This window comes from Molossus molossus, unplaced genomic scaffold, assembly GCF_014108415.1.
Source record: "Molossus molossus isolate mMolMol1 unplaced genomic scaffold, mMolMol1.p scaffold_m16_p_10, whole genome shotgun sequence".
NCBI lineage: Eukaryota > Metazoa > Chordata > Mammalia > Chiroptera > Molossidae > Molossus > Molossus molossus.
In genome coordinates, this window is record NW_023425345.1 from 93233114 (window position 1) to 93252239 (window position 19126).

At 39.0% G+C, this 19126-nt stretch overlaps 1 protein-coding gene across 2 annotated transcripts in view; it reads left to right on the top strand.

Annotated features, from left to right (window-relative positions):
- CCDC77 (coiled-coil domain containing 77) overlaps positions 1-17593 on the top strand; it is a 38742-nt gene extending 21149 nt beyond the window's left edge. For both annotated transcript variants that reach the window (XM_036251731.1, XM_036251732.1), the window contains exons 6-13: positions 4599-4695; positions 6169-6241; positions 7356-7447; positions 9156-9304; positions 13394-13610; positions 16087-16212; positions 16311-16463; positions 17247-17593. In XM_036251731.1, coding sequence (XP_036107624.1) covers positions 4599-4695; positions 6169-6241; positions 7356-7447; positions 9156-9304; positions 13394-13610; positions 16087-16212; positions 16311-16463; positions 17247-17393 — 1054 coding nt within the window. In that variant the 3' untranslated portion in view covers positions 17394-17593. The remainder of the gene's footprint in view (positions 1-4598; positions 4696-6168; positions 6242-7355; positions 7448-9155; positions 9305-13393; positions 13611-16086; positions 16213-16310; positions 16464-17246) is intronic.
- Positions 17594-19126: the final 1533 nt, after the last annotated feature.

A 19126-nucleotide genomic window follows, 5' to 3' on the forward strand; every position in this document is an offset into this window, starting at 1 on the left:
TTGGGTAATATTGACATCTTAATAGTAAGTCTTCCTATCCATGGACATGGGATGTCTTTCTATTTATTATGTGTTCTTTAATTTCTTTCAGCAGTGTTTTCGGTGTAGAAGCCTTTCACTTAAGTTAATTCCTAAGTATTTTAGTCTTTTTTTAAATTATTTTTATTTTTTTATGTTTACTGATTTTTAGAGAGAGAGGAAGGGAGAGGGAGAGAGAGATAGAAACATCAATGAGAGAGAAATATTGATTGGCTGCCTCCTGTACAACCTCTAATGGGGACTGAGCCCGTAACCGAGGCATGTGCCCTGACCAGGAATCTAACCAGTGCATCGGTCAACACTCAACCACTGAGCCACACCAGCTGAGTAGTATTTTATTCTTTTTGATGCTCTTATAAATTTAATTCTTAATTGTTCATTGTTAGTGTATAGAAATGCAACTGATTTCTGCATGTTGAATTTGTGTTTTCCTATTTTGTTGAATTCACTTATCAGTTCTAAGAGTTGTGTTTTGGGATTGGTTTTGTTTGATTTTTTTTTTTTTTTTGGTGCAACCCTTAGTGTTTTCTCCATATCTTAGAGTTTTCTACATAATATAATCATGTCATCTGTGAACAGAGGTCATCTTACCTCTCCCTTTCCAGTTTGCATATATTTTTTTTTGCTTGCTTGCTTACTCTGGCTAGCACTTCCAATACTATGTTAAATAGATATTGCAAAAGTGGGCATCCTTGGCCTGGCTAGTGTGGCTCAGTTGGTTGAGCATCTTCCTATGCACCAAAAAGTTGCACATGCCCGGGTTGTGAGCTCAATCCCCAGTTCAGGGCCTGCAGGAGGTAGTCAATCAATGTTTTTCTCTCTCTCCCCCTCTCTCGCTTTTAAAAATCATAAATACATTTAAAAAAACTGTTTGCAAAAATGGGCATTCTTGTCTTGTTCTTGATCTTAGAGGAAAGCTTTCAGTCTTTCACCATTGAGTATGATGTTTGCTGTGGGTTTTTCATACAGGGCTTTTATTTTATAGAGGTTGTTTCCTTCTATTCCTAGTTTATTGAGTGTTTATATCATATAAGGGTGTTGAATGTTGTCAGTGCATTTTTTTGGTATCAATTGATGATTATAATTTTTCCCCCTTCATTCTGTTAATGTGGTATATTACTTTGATCAGTTTTCAGGTTGAACTGTGCTTGCATTCCAGGAATAAATTCCACTTGATCATGCTGTATAATCCTTTTAGTATGCTGCTGAATTTGGTTTGCTAGTATTTTGTTGAGAATTTTTGCATCAGTGTTCATAAGGGATATTGGTCAGTAGTAGTTTTCTTTTCTTATATTGTCTTTGTTTGACTTTGGTATCAGAGCAGTGCTGGCTTCATAGAATGAGTTAGGAAGTGTTTTCTCTTTTTCAGTTTTTTGAAAAGTTTGGGAGTGATTGGTTTAGACCCTTATTTTTGTTTGTTTATTTATTTCAATTTTTCTTTATTGATTTTAGAGAGAGAAAGGGAGAGGGAGAGAGAAACATCGATGAGAGAGAACAATTGGCCACCTCCTGCATGCCCCCCACTGGGGATTGGGCCCACAACTTGGGCATGTGTGGGGAATGGAACTGGCAAACTCTTGGTGCATGGGTCAACACTCAACCAACGAGCCATACTGGCTGGGGTGGTGTTAGACCTTATTTTATTTCATTTTTTTTATTCCTCACCTGACGATATTTTTCTATTTTATCATCATAGTGTGGGAGGGAGGGAGAGAGAGAGAGAGACAGAGAGAAACATCAATATAATAGAGCCACATCGACTGGTTGCCTTTCTCACAACCCGATCAGGGCTGGGGACGAACCACAACCCAGGTACGTGTCCTTGGCCGGAGTGAACCCACAACTCTTTGGTCTGTGGGCTGACGCTTTAACTGCTGAGCCAAACTGGTCAGGGAATACCTTTAAATGTTTGGTGTAATTCACCAGTGAAGCCATCGGGTCTAGGATTTTTGATTATCATTCAATCACCTTAATGGTTTTAGCTTTGACTTAATGCAGAACTTCTTTTCAACTGAAAGCTCACCTTCCATGTCACTAGATATATGGGTCAGAGCAATATTCAAAAGTATGGAGCATGTTGTCTCCAGAACCTGAATAGCCCTCAGCATTATGCTTCCTTCTTGGTGATGGTAGGTGTGAGATTCAATAATTTGTCCTTGACTTTGAAGGGAAAATTCTGGCATGCCTAGAACAGACCCCTAAAACTTCACTGATACGCTTTGTAGGGTTTACCTTCAACCCTCTGGAGCACATGTATCTCATCAAAGGTCCTAATGCACTTGTCATTTCTTGTCTGTCCAGTCTGATTTAATATCATATCACCAATAGTGAACTAATGTAATCTGTAGAATGGCCAGATCCTGGTCCCTTCAGACAAATTTGATAGAAAGCAGAAAAATTAACATGGTCCTAGAGAAGGACTATAAAAGTATACTGTTGTTCACCCCATATGAATAAGAACTGCTTGTAGTTCTCTTAGGAATGGCTAGGAATACATGAGTTTAATCAGTAGCCACATACCGTGTACCTAAGGCCAAGTTAATCTGCTTTAGCAAAAATACTCCATTTAGCACAGTGACTGAAATTGGGACCTACTTGGTAGTAGTCTACCATAATCCATCTGGTTTTGCATAAGTCAAACTTGTGAATGAAATGAGGATTTGATGGAGACCTTCGTCTGTACATCCTTTAGGTCTTTATTTACCATCTTGGAGTAGGGAGGGGCAGTTTCAGAGGCTTCCACTTATTTTAACCCAGAAGCCCAGAAACCAATTTGGAGGTTTTGCCAACTACCAAATTTGTTCATTTCATTACTCATTTGAAGATGGGGGAAATGACCACTTATTGAGTCTGGATCCACGGGACCCATTGTGAGTTGGACCTAGACCAGAATTCCATTTATTACATGGTTCTTGTATGCCCCAGTGCCATGATAATTCTTCCAGTCACCCGGTATCGATGTCAGCTCAGACCATATATCTAGTAATCTTTGCAATCCCTGGGTATTTCTTTTTCTCCAGTGTACAATTACTTGAATAAATGGCCATAGACCTTTTGGGGAAGGACCAGGGGAATCCTTACATGCACTCTCTGTGGTCTCACCAGGTCCTACCTCTGAGAGACCCAGTTCTTCCATCAGGTAATAGTCTTTGGGTCTTAAAACTGGCTGAGGTGTGGAAAATGTGCAGAGATTGTGATTTTACAGGGCGCATAGCCATCAGTGTCCTTCCCTCTTTGATTTATTTTGTTTAAGCTCTACCCTGTGGACCTATTGAGTCCCCCAATCTGTCTTGCTGTTAAAAATATGTTCCGTAAATCATCTCCATATCACTGGCTCTGAAGTCTCATTGTAGAGTTTACTTCTTGGTCTATATCTGATATAAACTGTCTTAGGTTGGATTCCCTGGAAAACAGACTGCAATGGAAATTTACTTGCAGGATGTTAATAGGGGGTGTTCTCAGGTATAACTATTGCCCAGGCTGGTTTTGCTCAGCGGTTAGAGCGTCAACCTGTGGTCCAAAGAGACCCGGGTTCGGTTCCTGCTAAGGGCATGTACCTCAGTTGCAGTTTATCCCCGGCCCTGGTTGGGTCATGCGGGTGGCAACCACTCGATGTGTCCCTTTCACATCGATGTTTTTCTCTCTCTCCCCCTCCCACTCTATATCCCATTCTATTTGAACAAAAAATTGAAAAATGTCCTCAGGTGAGGATTAAAAAAAAAAAAGAATAACTATTGATGAGGTAATAAGGAAAGTCTGATTGGGCAGAAGTTGAACTGTGATTCAATTACAGCCAGACTCAGCCAATGTCACAGAGTGCCCTAGAGTTGGGGTGGACTTTCAGATATATCCTGAATTGAAACAAGGGGATTGGGCTTTTGTACCCCTCCTTAGTCAGGCACTGGGTGCAGGCTGTCACTTGGCCAAGGCACTCCCTTGATTGATGTCAGTTCTGGAGAAAGATTCAGCTGTGAGCCATCAGCCTGCAGTGTTGCTGGTAGTTGGGAGAATGAACCTATCAGTCCGAAGAAGAGAACCTGAGCCGTATACCCCACCACCCACTATCATGCTTTTCTAGAACTAACTTAAGAAATTAGTTTCTGCTCCTTTCTCTCTGAATTCCTAAATATAAGTACCTGATGTTTTATTTATTTATTTATTTTTTATCCTCATCTGAAGACATTTTTCTATTTTTTGTTCAGATAGAATGGGAGGGAGGGGGAGGGAGAGAGAGAAACATCGACGTGAAAGGGACACATTGAGTGGCTGCCTCCCGCACGACCCAATCAGGACCGGGGACAAACTACAACCGAGGTATGTGCCCTTAGTGGGAACCGAACCCAGGTCTCTCTGGACCGCAGGCCAACGCTCTAACCGCTGAGCCAAACTGGCCAGGGCAAGTACCTGATGTTTTAAAAATTAGTGCTGTGGTCTGGATAAATCCTATTCAATTTTAATTTGTGGTTACTGTTATTTTAAAAATAAGTCAAAAGAAAGATCCTTTAAACAAAAATTTACTTACTCTGGATATGTGTGCTTACTTTCTTTGAGAATTGCAGGGAGCTAGAAGATAAGAAAAAGATTCAGAATCTCTTGGCTCTTGTGGGAACAGACACTGGAGAAGTGACCTATTTTTATAAGGAGCCTCCCAACAAAGTAAGTAATCTTTGGTATAGATAGCATGGTAAACATGGCTTTCACAGAATACAGTGTCAGGTCCATAATCAGAGTCATTTTGGTGCTTGCTAAATAAGTGAGAAAGAGAATTAGTTATCATACTCCCATGTCTACTTAAGTTCTCAGAGCATTTTCTATAATTACAATGTGCTTTATGATTTTCTTCTTTTTCTTCAAAATTATTGGAAAGTATGCCCTGGCCAGTTTGGCTTAGTGGTTGAGCGTCAGCCTGAGGACCAGAGAGTCCCGTGTTCGGTTCCCACAAGGGGCACGTACCATAAAAAAAAATTTATCGGAAAGTAGCATTGGTTACCCATTTCACTACTTGGAAATCTAAAGCACAGAGGAATAGATATTTTGGATGAAATTAGAGAGGAAAGTTGGGATCAGACTTAAGTTTCAATATTCAAGTCTCTTTATTAATTTTTATTTATACTGATTACAAACAATGTGCGGTCTTTATTAAAAACAAACACAGCCCTGGCCAGTTTGGCTCAGCGGTTAGAGTGTCGGCCTGCGGTCCTGAGAGACCTGGGTTCGGTTCCCGCTAAGGGCGCGTACCTTGGTTGCAGTTTGTCACCGGCCCTGGTCGGTTGTGTGGGTGGCAGCCACTCGATGTGTTCCTTTCACATCGATGTTTCTCTCTCTCTCTGTTCCTCTCTCTCCCTCCCATTCTACCTGAACAAAAAATGGAAAAATGTCCTCTGGTGAGGATAAAAAAAAAAAAAACAACAAACAAACAAACACACAGAAATCTATCATATAAAAGTGGTAGTTTCCCACAATGTATATCCCAGAGTTAAAGCTGTTTTTCCATTCATACAGAAATATACGTATATATACTCTTTACATTTTTTATGTATCTAAACCATGCCTCATTGAGCATCTTTATACATATCTACATATGTATACTTCTGTGTACATTACTTTCCTAAAGGCCCTTGTCAAAGATCACTTTTTTATTTATTTTATTTTATTTTATTTATTTATTTATTTATTTATTTATCCTCACCCGAGAACATTTCTCCATTTTATGTTCAGACAGAGTGAGAGGGATAGAGAGGAAGAGAGAGAGAGAAACATTGATGTGAAAGGGACACATCTAGTGGCTGCCTCCGTCACGACCCAACCAGGGCCAGGGACAAACTGTAACCGAGGTACGTGCCCTTAGTGGGAACCGAATGTGGGTCTCTGAGCCAAACCGGCCAGGGCAAAGATCACTTGTTTTAAAGCAGATATTACTGAATTACCCTGAAAGTTTTCTTTGTTTATTTTATATCACCAACTCTGGGTTTTATCCAATTTGTTACTTTGTCCACTTTGGTCCTCATATGAGTAATTTAATTTATGAATATTGTTTATCTGTGGCGCTCAAGCTAAAAGATGAAACATTACATATATAGGAAGGTTATTGCTATACCTTTTTTTTTTTTTTTTTTTTAACTTTTTCAGGTCAGCATTCTCCAAAAGACTATCCAGGCCGTAAATATATGTGAACAGAATGAATCTTCAGCTTTCAGAAGAGGTACCAAGCATAGTATAAATTCTCATTAGTGCAGAATTTAAGAACAGTGCAAATCATTAGAAGTTTTTTTCTACTATACAGTAATAATGAATGTTCATAATGATGCCTCTGGTAAGCTGAGATCTTACTGAGGTGTTTTTTTGTTGTTTTGTTATTTTACCTTTCCAGGATGTTTGTTTGTTTGTTTATTTTGTTTGTGTTTTTAATTGATTTTAGAGAGGGGGGAAGGGAGAGAGAAAGAGAGAAATCGACTAATTGTTCCATTTATTCATGCATTTATTTGTTGCTTCTTGTATGTGTACCCTGACTGGGGATTGAACCTGAAACCTTGTTGTGTTGGGACAATGCTCTAATCAACTGAGCTACCGAGCCAAGACGCCATGATGTTTTAGTGGAGTAGAAATAAAAAATATATAATTAATATACTTATGGTGATAATTTGTAAAACTGACTTGGACAACTTCTAGAATCACAGAATATTACTTAGCCTCTCTAAGCCTCAGTCATCTTGTCTCTCTCTTTTTTAATGGGAACTTAATTTTCTTTTTCTTTAAATTGATATATAATTGACAATATAACATTATATTAGTTTCAGATGTACAACATAACAGTTTGATATTTGAATATATTACAAAATGATCACCACAGTAAATCAAGTTAACATCCATCACCATATAATTATACATTTTTTCTTATGGTGTGAACTTTTAAGATCTGCTCTCTTAGCATGAGCTCTTGAATTATCTAAGGAATTAAATTTTGTTTGATGCAATTTAAGTGTTGCTTATTTTAACAATAATTTTGTCTTTTAAAAACGGTGATATATCATAATCAAAATGTATAGATTTTTTTTTTTATTCCTTACCCTTTCTGATTAAATAAGATTTTACAAAGAAAATAGACACAGATGTTTAATATTATCCAGGTGACATCCTAGTAGAGTTCCTTTATTTGAAAAATCAAGCATTTAAGTTATTGTTTGTTTTCCTTTTTCTTCCTTTTCTTCTCTTACAGGTAAATGAAACTAAACTCCTATGCAAAGGTAATGCTGATACTTGAATAGCAGAAAGAAAAGCCAAATAAAAGTCTTTATTATTTTTGTTTTCTATTTTAGATTCTAAAGTAAGCAAAATAAAACCAGCAATGAGAGAGAAGGAAGAAAGTTCTAAGCAGTACCAAAGAGACATACAAACACTCATCCTACAGGTAAAGAGTTTATTTTGGCAGACCAAAACAGTTTCTATTGTACCCTCAAGCTTAGCTTGGTATACCATGCCTTCACTGTCAGATAAGCATCTCCTTGCATACATGTTACATATAGGCATCATGTGATTAAGAAAACTGAGGTTATTCATACTTTATAGAAGCTTATTTTTTTTTTTTATCCTCACTCGAGGACATTTTTCGATATTTTGTTCAGATAGAGTGAGAGGGAGAGAGAGAGAGAGAAACATCGATGCGAAAGCGACACATCGAGTGGTTGCCACCCACACGACCCAACCAGGGCTGGGGACAAACTGCAACCAAGGTACGTGCCCTTAGTGGGAACCGAACCCGGGTCTCTCCGGACTACAGGCCAACGCTGTAACCGCTGAGCCAAACCGGCCAGGGCTAGAAGCTTATATTTTAAAACCATTAGTCTATATTAACCATTCTAGAGATGCTATTCTGAACCTTCATTTTACTCAGTTTATTTGCTGAGCCCTACCCAACAAAACCATTATACAGTAAGAATTCCCTTTGTGGTTGCCTGGGGATTACACAGAGAGTTGCAGTTGTCTGTGCTGATAGATCAACCTTTGAGGGGTATGTCAGTTTATTTAGTGCATATGTTCTAAGTCTAGGAAAGTAGTGAATCATTTGCAACCACGATTTGCAACCACGATTTTTCATCTAGATGCACTCCAGTTCCTGTCATTATCAGGGGGGTTCTATTGATTTAAATGACAGTTTCTGTCTTTGGCCAGTATCTCCATTTGTAGTCATGACAGCCAAACTCGGAGAAGGAAATTATATTATACTACTCATTTTGCTCCACTTTTTAAATAAAGAAAAGAGTCATTCTATTGCTGTACAACTAAGGAGTCTTAAAGAGGCAATAGTGATCAAAGTTTTAGCCCTGGCCACTTTGGCTCAGCAGTTAGAGCATTAGCCTGCGGTCCGGAGAGACCCGGGTTCGGTTCTGCTAAGGGCATGTACCTCGGTTGCAGTTTGTCCCCGGCCCTGGTTGGTCGTGCTGGTGGCAGCCACTCGATGTGCACCTTTCGCATCGATGTTTCTCTCTCTCTGTCTTCCTCTCTCTCCCTCCCACTCTATCTGAACAAAAGATGGAAAAATGTCCTTGGGTGAGGATTAAAAAAAAAAAAGTTTTAAAAAGGAGATAATGAAGAGTGAGAATCTTAAGCTAGGGGAAACTGGCACTCTGTGTGATGTAGATGCTTTGCTGTGTGTAAACAATCTGCTCTTGTGTGGTCTAATCACGTTACAACTCACTGAATAAAGAGGAGTGCCTGCTGAGGCTTTTCTTCTATTTGTTTTGCTGCTCTGCTTTTGTTTTGTTGTTGTTTGGGGGGGGGTTGTTTTTTTTTTTCTGGAGAAAGGGTTACTTTTAATCCTCACTGGAGGATATTTTTCTATTTATCTTCAGATAGAGTGGGAGTAAGGGGGAGAGAGAGAAACATCAATGTGAGAGAGACACATCAACTGGTTGCCTCCTGCATGAGCTATACCAAGGCCAGGGACAAACGGCAACCGAGGTCTGTGCCCTTGACCAGAATTGAACCCGTGACTCGTCGGTCCTTGGATGCTCTACTGCTGAGCCAAACCGGCCAGGTCAAAAAGGCTCACTTTTAGAAATACGGAGTTGGAGGAAGCAGGGCAAGAGTGGCTGCCTCACCCTTTCTGACCTGTCTAGGTGGAGGCCCTGCAGGCTCAGCTGGAAGAACAGACCAAGCTTTCTAGAGAGCAAGTTGAAGGGCTCATGGAGGATAGACGGATCCGCATTGAGGAAATACAAGTTCATCACCAAAGAAATCAGGACAAAATCAAAGAGCTTACCAAAAAGTGAGTGTTCAAGAAAGCTGTACCTAACAGATTTTTAAATTTTCTGAGTGGCTTAAAAGTTAACCATCCTGGGCTTTTAGCAGCCTGGTGTCATGGAACTGACAGGGACCTTGAAAAAATTATCTTTAGCATACACACCCACCTCTAGGTAGGTAGGTATCCAGGCTTTTCCAGGAATGCTGTTGATTCTTTTCTTGACGAGCTGGTAGGTATTTCATTTAACCCATTTTAGTGCTTCAGCTTGATCTTAGTGATAAAGAAATGTTCTCTTATCCACTGATATATTATCTGACTCAGTACAGTAAGGCTCTTTTCTTTTGTTCGGCCCTTTATGAATATGGAAAAATAGGACTTAACATACCTGTCCAAAAAAAAAACTCTCTGTACTCACTGCTTTTGTTTCTTACCTGCCTGCCTTTCCTTACCTTTCTGTAGTGTGATTTCATCCCCATCATTTTATTAAGCGTACCCTTTCCAGGGTCATCACTGACTTCTTAATTTCTCTGACCAGTTATCTCTTTATAGTCCTCATTGTAATTACTATCTTTTTGCATATTTGGCAAATCCGATCACTCTGTCTTTGAAGTTAATCTCCCTTGATTTCTGTAACACCTGTCGTGTTTGGGTGTTTGGTGCTTCTACCTATCTAACCCACCTCAACCTTTTGTCTGGTTCCAGTGGCCAGACCTGTACTGTAGAACATCTTCAGTTGAATATGCTTGAACATCTCAAATTGACCATGATTGAAACCAATCTGTTTTTTTTTTTTCTCCCAACAAGCATCCTTTCCCCCATCTCAAACCTGGTACTTAATTCTTTTTCCCATTTAGTTTAATGACGTCACATCCAGTTTCCTAGGCTTGAAACCTCAGGGTTATCTTCAACTCCCCACTCTTATTCCCTAATTCCAGACCCTATTGAGTGCAAGCCTAAGAAGCCTCTCAAATCCATTCTCTGCCCTTTCATTCTTACTGTATTGGTTCAAGTTATATTCTTGTTTAAATTGTTGCAGTAATGTAAGTGTTCTTCCTGTCACTGGTCCCTTTGTATTCATTCAGTAGTCTTCCTCACTATTACTGGTAGCTCCTCCATTAGGATTTATCAAAAACATTTGATAGCTCCCTGTTTATCGTATGATAGAGCCCTGATACCTTAACATAAATTATTAGGAACTTCCTCTGGCACTAAATTAACCTTTCAGTCTCACCTATCCTTTCCTGTTGCTATAGTTCACCTTGTCCTTCAGCCAAACTAATGATATCTATCGTTTAGGGAACACTTGCTATGTGGCAGGTACTTTCCTTCGAGTGTTACTCCTCTGAAAACTTCCCCAGGCAGAATTAAATTTTTCCTCTTCCACATTTCCATAATGATTAACATGCCTCTATGATGACACATATCATCACCTATTGTAATTATGTCTTTGTTCCTCCAGGGTCTTGCCCTGTCTACATAATAGGTATGCGATAAACATCTGTTGAATAGTTGGTGATGCTTATCAAGTTGCGTCTTACCACCTCTCCTCTGTGTTAAACATCCTAAATTTAAAAATATTTTTTCATGTCACCCACCTGGTGTGGCTCAGTGGATTGAGTGTTGTCCCATGGACTGAGAGGTCCCGGGTCGATTCCGAGTCAGGGTGCATGCCCGGGTTTTGGGCTTGATCCCCAGTAGGAGGTGTGCAGGAGGCAGCCAATCGATGTTTCTCTCTCTCTCTCTGTAAAAATCAATAAAAACATAAAAAAGAAAATTTTTTTACTTTATTGATTTTAGAGAGAGAGGAAGTGGGAGGGAGAGAGAGATAGAAACATCGATGAGAGACAACATCAATTGGCCGCCTCCTGCATGTCTCCCACTGGGGATTGGGCCCACAACCTGGGCATATGTCCTGACCGGGAATCAAACCGGTAATCTCTTGGTGCCTGGGTCGATGCTCAACCAGTGAGCTACACTGGCAGGACAAAAAAAACATTTTAAAAAATTGAATGTGATACTCTAAAATTTCTGACCAATACATGCTAGAAAATGCTTTATTTTAGGTATTTTGTGCTTATGTATATCACCATCACTTTTCACCGGACTTGTTTTTAAGGAAATAGTATTTTTTAATTATTGTAGCAAATTGTAATTGTATATCTGTCTTCCAGAATATTAATAACCATCCTAGTTTAGCATCATCTGCATATCTGAGCATATGATCAGTTCCTTCCATTATGTCATCCTAAGGATATCAAATGGCATGAAATTCAAAGCCATTGATGACTGCCCTTTGGTGTCACTTTCAGCCATTGTACATTAACAAGACCATACTTTCCTTGTTTGTAATTGAGAACATAATGTAAGATAGAATAAAATAACACATCAAAAACAAGAGATAACCTTATGGTAACTAAATTACTCTCTCCTTTTTTTAATATATTTTTATTGATTTTTTTGGAGAGAGAGGAACATCAATGTGAGAAACATCAATTTGCTGCCTCCTGCATGCCTCCTACTGGGGATCGAGCCCACAACCTAGCCATGTGCCCTGACCGGGAATTGAACTAGGACCTCTCAGTTCATGGAACGATGCTCAATCCACTGAGCCACACCAGCTGGGCACTGTTTCCCTCTTTATACACACATATACATATGTAATTTATTTATTTTTAATCTGCTGACAGTTCCTCTACTTTGTGCCTGGCATTATTCTATCACTGTCCTCTTACCTGTGTACCCTATTACTCATGAAAAGAACTAAGTGGATCTGACATTATTTGTTCAGTGGAAAATGATAGTGATTGCCTCACAGTATTTAATGCTCTTTGCAAACAGTTTAATTATATGCTACAGTATTTTTCTAAGTGTTGATGTTAAATTGATGAGTTGCTTACTTCTAGGATATTCTATTTCTAAATCTCAGTCAGCAGGAATCTGTTTAGTACTTTGTGTATGTCTATTAGTTGCTACTGTCCTACACAGTTTGGTGGTAGCAGGGCAAAAATATATGATAAATGCCCTGGCCAGTGTGGCTCAGTTGGTTGAGCGTCATCCTGTGCATCAAAAGGTTGCCGGTTCTGTTCCCAGTCAGGGCACATGCCCAGGTTGCAGGTTCGATTCCCAGTCAGGGTGTGTGTGGGAGGCAACCAGTCGTCGTTTCTCTCTCACATCAGTGTTTTCTCTCTCTCTCTCAAATCAATGAAAACATATATTTTATATATATATATATATGATAAATAAGTATATACTTTCACTCAGGTTGAAAAACATGCATGTTGACAATTAAATCATGACAGTTTATAAGCAAGTTGAATTAGAACACAGGAGACTAAATTTAAACTGATAAGGAATTTCAGACAGTGGAGTAAGTAAATGGCCTGAAGTTGTCGAGATGACTACGTAGAGGAAGTTGATCTTGAAAACAAGACAAGATTTAATACAGTTTACATGTAGAGCACAGTATAATAAACCAACACAGAGCTGTTTTTGACATTTTAGAATTTGTGTTAATGCTCAGTCTGAACACCATGAGTTAGTTCTTTTTTGTTGCTGTTATTCATCCTCACCTGAGCATATTTTTTTCATTGATTCTTAAAGAGAGTGGAAGGGAGGGAGGGAGGGAGGGAGGGAAAGATCAATATCAATTGGTTGCCTCCCACATGTGCTGCAACCCAGGTACTTGCCCTTGATCAGGAATTGAACCTGCAACCCTTCTGTACATGGGCTGACGCTCTAACGACTGAACTACACTTGCCAGGGCTGAGTTCTTTATTTTAAAGTCTAGTGCCTGGGAATAGTCCATACTTAAGAAGGCTATGCGTAAATACTTCTGTAGTCTTTCTAATTATCTAACCTGAAATTAGCACTTGGCAAAGTATCTGTAAAAACCAGTCTGTGAATCAGTGAACATAGGTAAATACATTACACTTTGTCCGGTAAAACATGTGTGATTACCAGCGATCAGATTAAGCATTTTTTAAAACTGCTAATATTTTACAGAATTTATATATTGTACAATTTTTAGAGAACGTTTATCTTTCCTTTGTTTGGAATAACTGTTGTATGTGCTATGTAAGCATCTCACATCCACCTTTGTACTTTCTTTCATAGTCTCCATCACACCCAAGAACTGCTCTACGAGAGCACCAGAGACTTTTTGCAACTCAGATTTGAAAACCAAAATAAAGAGAAGTCCTGGATGCTTGAAAAGGATCATTTGCTATCAAAGATTAAGCAATACAGGGTACAGTATAAGAAGAAAGAAGATAAAATTGGGAAAGTTTGGCCAGTTCATGAGAGTCATCGTAAACAAAATGAATATATTAAGGTAATTTCTGTGTATCTTACAGAAATTCTTTTTTTTTTTCCTGCAAGAATTTGAAAGGACTCAGATAATTCCAAAGAACCTAAGAATTATCATACAAGCTCCATCTAGTCCAGGAAGCTGATGTAGCCGTAACCTCAAGAAACAGGTTTCAAAGAATAGTTTATCATTGTAGTGTTTGGAGATTTTGAAAATTAAGCGATTGTTTGATTCATTAATCGATTGATCGATCAGTCAATTGATTCATTCATTTGATTCAACAAATATTTAATACACTCGTACTATGGTCTAGCCTTGGGCTACAGCTGTAAACAAGCTCCACCAGGTGTGCCATCATGGTATTTACATCTTAATGGGTGAGAAAGAACAGAAAGATTAACAACCAACCAAGAAAATGATAGGTTATCAGCCCTGGCCAGGTAGCTCAGTTGGTTAGTGGCACATACAAGAATCAACCAATGAATACATAAATAAATAAAACAACAAATAGAGTTTTCTTTCTCTCTCTCCTGTCCCCCCTTCCCTTTACTCCCTTTCTCCTTCCCTCCCCCTCCCCCTCCCTCTCTAAAATCAGTAAATAAAACATTTTTTTAAATGATAGATTATGAAAAAATGGTATTAAGGACTTAAAAGGATTATATGGAGATTATATATAGTTGCTGGAAGTCTATTTTTATGGAGAAGCACAGGGACACTTGCTTAAGTCTGATGTTTTTTACTGAGACCTGAAAAATGGGACTGAGCTTGCTGTTAGATCTAGGGGAGGAGCATTCCAGGGAGAGAGAGAGCGAGTTTAAAGGCCCTGGAGTATGTATGTTCAAAAAGGAAGTGGTATAAAAGGAGGTTGGAGGGGTGGCCTCCATGATTGGCTGCTACGCTCTCCTCCAACCTCCTTTGTATCACTTCCTCCTTGTTTATTTATTTCTCTATAAGCATGACATTCTTTCTTTTCCTTGACCATACTCCAAGGCCTTTAAACTAATGCTCTTCCCCTAGGTCTGTGTATAAGGAAGTATTCTGACTGCTCAATGGGACATGTAGAAGTGTTGAAGTTTCTTTTTTTTTTTTATCCTCACCCGAGGACATTTTTTCATTTTTGGTTCAGATAGAGTGGGAGAGAGAGGTGGGGGGAGGGAGGGAGGGAGAGAGAGAGAGAGAAAGAAAGATGTGAACGGGACACATTGAGTGGTCGCCACCCACACGACCCAACCAGGGCCGGGACAAACTGCAAATGCGGTACATGCCCTTAACGGGAACTGAACCTGGGTCTCTCTGAACCGCAGGCCGATGCTCTAACCACTGAGCAAAACCAGCCAGGGTGATGTTTCTTTCTTTTTAAAGAACTTCAGAAATGTGTCCCAAACATATACAGTAGTCCATTGGTATCATCAGGGGATTGGTTCCAGACACCCAAATCAACAGTTGCTGAAATCCCATATATAAAATGTCATAGTATTTGTATTAACCTGCACACATCCTCCCATATACTTGAAGGCATCTTTACTTATAATACCTAATACAATGTAAATGCTGTGTAAATAGTTGTTATATGGTATTGTTTAGGGCAGCAATTTCAACCCACGTGCTGCAAGAATTTTTTTTTCTTTATTGATTTTAGAGAGAAAGGAAGGGAGAGAAAGAGAAAGAAACATCAATGGGAGGGAACATAAATTGGACTGCACTGGGCCCCACTGGGGATTGGGCCCACAACCCGGGCATGTGCCCTGATCAGGAATCGAACCGGCAACCTCTTGGTGCATGGGTCTACGCTCAACTACTGAGTCACACTGTCTAGGCAGTGAGAATTTTTAAAGCATGTAATACCTGACAATCTAGTCAAGAGTACTTATTGACCTCTTTTCCTTTAGATTGTCAAATTAAAAAATGACAACAGCCAACACAACAATCGCCATCTGGTATGAATGAACCAAAATTATACCTGTTTTTTGATAAAATCAGCAAAAAATATCTATTTTGGTGTGCCGCAGAATTTTAGTAATTGGTTAGTGTGCCATGAGATGAAAAAGGTTGAAAATTGCTGGTTTAGGGAATAATGACAAGAAAAAAAGTGTGTACATGTTTAGTAGGCCTAACTTCATAGTACCTGTCAGCAGCAGGGTACCTCCCCCCCGCCCCCCTGAATATTATGGTTGGTTGAATCCATGGATGTGGAACCTGCGGATACAAGGGCTGACTATGTTCTTATGTCTTACTTGGGACAGTTCTAAACTCTATTATCTACTCTTCACATAGCCAAAAATATTTGTTTTACTTTAAAGGATTTCTACTCTGTACACTTTAGAAAAAGGCTAAGAGAGAATCCTCTTTCAAATGTTCTCCAGAGTTCTTTGCTATCTTGTTACTTAACTCATTTGTACTTTTGGCCATCCTTTCATTTCTTTCTTTCTTTACCTAAATGCTATTTGAATTACCTAAATTGTAGAACTGAGTATTGTGTTTTTTTCCCTTTGATCTGAAGTCTCTAAAGGATAAGTTATTACAAGAGAAAAAGCTGTCCAACATGTACCAACAGCAGTGTATTTCCCTAGAAGAAGAACTTGCCCGAATTCGTGAGGAAGAGGGAGCGAGGAGAGAGATCTTTAAGGTACAAAAATCTCTGCCACTTATGATAGTGTGGGAAATCAGATGGCTCAGGGAATGCTTCCCTCATCTTCATATGCCTTCCCATTTCCCTGTGTGTAGGACCGCTCCAACAAGATGGGGAAGCGTTTACAGGTAATGACAAAACGCTATGAGGCCTTGGAGAATCGGCGTGTCTTGGAAGTAGAAGGCTTTAAGACAGATGTTAAGGCTCTCCGGCAGAAACTAAAAGACTTGGAGCAAATGCTCTATAAGGTAATTGCTAAAACTGAATTACTAAAAGGGAGAAAAGGGGTACAAGTGAGAAAAGAAGGTCATGAGGGTTCCTCAGAAGAAAGATGTGTTGTTTCCCTGGTGGTAGGTACTAATGGATCAGCATTCATTAAGTCTTACTAAAATTGTAACATACTAGAGGGAAGATGAAAATAGGTCAAGATAATTGAATGACTGCATCATTATACTTTTTTCCCCCATCATTATATTTTTATCTAAGTTAAACTTAACGGAAATTTCCATCCCTCCAGATTCAAAAAGTAAATTAAAAGAGCTTTGTCTATTTTATAAATAGGGAAAGTGAGTAATTGAGTAATACAATAATTTTTCTCTACCAGACACAGCTTTATTTAGAAAAAAAGTTGCCTCAAGAGCCATCTTACAGAGATTTAACCAGTTGTTTGCATATCCTAAATGATCACTCTGTCCCAAACAAAGATGATTATAAAAAGGAAGAGGTACTTTCTTTGGCAGACTTAAGTGATGTTTATATTGGTCTCTTCTTTTTGCTCGTTGTTTATTGATCTCTATCTCAAGGCTCCTTTACTGTTCTATGGAAAACAAAGAGTTTCCTGCCTTTTCTGCTTTGATTTTACTCTACATTACCATCTTTTAGTTAGTTACTAAAACTAAGGATTGACTTTACCTTATGTACCAAATGTGTCTTAAAAAGGAGCCAGCATAGCCTGGTCTTTATGACTGATTTCTCTCCTCTGGCACATCCTGTAATCATTTCTTTTTTTTTTTTTTTTTTCAAATCTCTAGGCAACACTTAATGCCCGGGCAAACCAGGATCTTGCCATTCTGTGTGAGGTTCGTGACAGCAATAGACGGGCTCATAAGATACAAGGAGAACTGAAGAACCTGAAGTCCAAAGTATTTGGTCTAGAGAATGAACTTAGACTCTGTTGATGTTTACTTTTAGAAATGGCCCTTGTCTGTAATGAGTCTGCTTTTTGAAATCTGAAAAAATGTCATCATCTCCCACAAACCGTGGCAGGGTTGACTAGAATGGTGGTATCTATTATTATAAAGACAGGGTAGAGAATCAGGGACCACTAAAAAGCCATTCTTGCATGCTAAACTTTATCGTTTTTGCTGTCCTATTAACCTTTTCTTTTTTTGGTCTGTATTATAACCTAAATTACTTAGAGATGTTCCCACATTATTTTTCCCATTTATAATGAGAGGTTATTTTTGTTTTGTTTGTTAATCCTCACCCGAGGATAATTTTTCCATTGATTTTTTTTTTTTTTTTTTTTAAGAGAGAGTGGAAGGAAGGAAGGGGAGGGGTGGAGAGGAGGGAAAAGAGAGAGAGAGAGAGAGAGAGAGAGAGAGAGAGAGAAAGAGAAACATCAATGTGAGAGAGACACATTGATTGGTTGCCTCCCACATGAGCCCCAACTAGGTCCAGGATATGTGCCCTTGACCGGAAATTGAACCCTTGACCCTTTGGTGCAAGGGCCAGTGCTCTAACCACAGAGTCACACTGGCCAGGGTGAGAGGTTTTTGTTTTTTAAGAAAACAGTGACCATGAAAACTTAGGAAGAAAGCATATTTGCTATGAGTGTGGCTGAGTGTCATTAGGAGGAACACTTTCCTTGAGGAGATAAAGGCAGAGGGAAGAGGCTGCAAATCACAACTGGCAAGTGTGAATAGGCGGTGATTCTGCATTGAGGCCTGAATTACTTTTCTGGACACCCAGTCTCATGAAGGTTCACCAGAGGGCGATATAGACCTTACTCTTAAGCAAAATGATTATCTAGGAGAGTAAGGGTGCCACTTTGGTAAGAGTGAGTAAAACTTAAATGGTCCTTGTATGGAAAACTCATTATTGTACCAATAACAAGTTTTTTTAAATGTATATATTTTTAATGAACTATTTTTTCAATAAAATGTGTAATTGAAAATATTCTTTTGAGTTTTTTATAATTTCATCTTAAAACCACATTTATACTTGGTTAATGACTCTTGTTCCATGGTCTCTGCAGTCTTCTACAAGCATTAAAGTTTTCCTAAACATATTCCTTACAGTCATCTGGTGTTGGAGATAGCAAAGATAGTACTAAAGGTGATGGCACCAAGACCTTATCCATTTTTTCCATCTATATCCTCTTTTAGGCAAATTGCTATGCATTTGAAGCAAAATAAGCATGTGTGTACCTGGACAGTCTCTGGGAAATTAGTTGGTCTTAGCTTAGTATGTCATCTTGTGATTTACCCAGGACAAAGCAATGTAAAGAACTCAGGTTTTTATATTTGTGTTAAGGAAAATGGTAATTAAATGGTCAGTAGGAGATGCTGCCTTTTTTATTTATTTATTTTTAATGTTTTTATTTATTTCTTTTTTTTTAGAGGAAGGGGGAGAGAGAGAAACATCAATGTGAAAGAGAAACGTCGATCAGATGCCTCTGGCATGCCCCCTACTGTGGATCGAGCCCACAACCCAGACATGTGCCCTGACTGGGAATTCAGTCCGTGGGACAACTCTCAGTCCACTGAGCCACACCAGCCGGGTGATGCTGCCTTTTTTAGCAGATCAGGTTTTTTTCACTAATAACTTGGGACAGAAATTCCCAGAGGGACCAGTCCTAAGCTTTACAGGCGTGTATTATAGTGGATGGGTTTTTTTGTTTGTATATTAA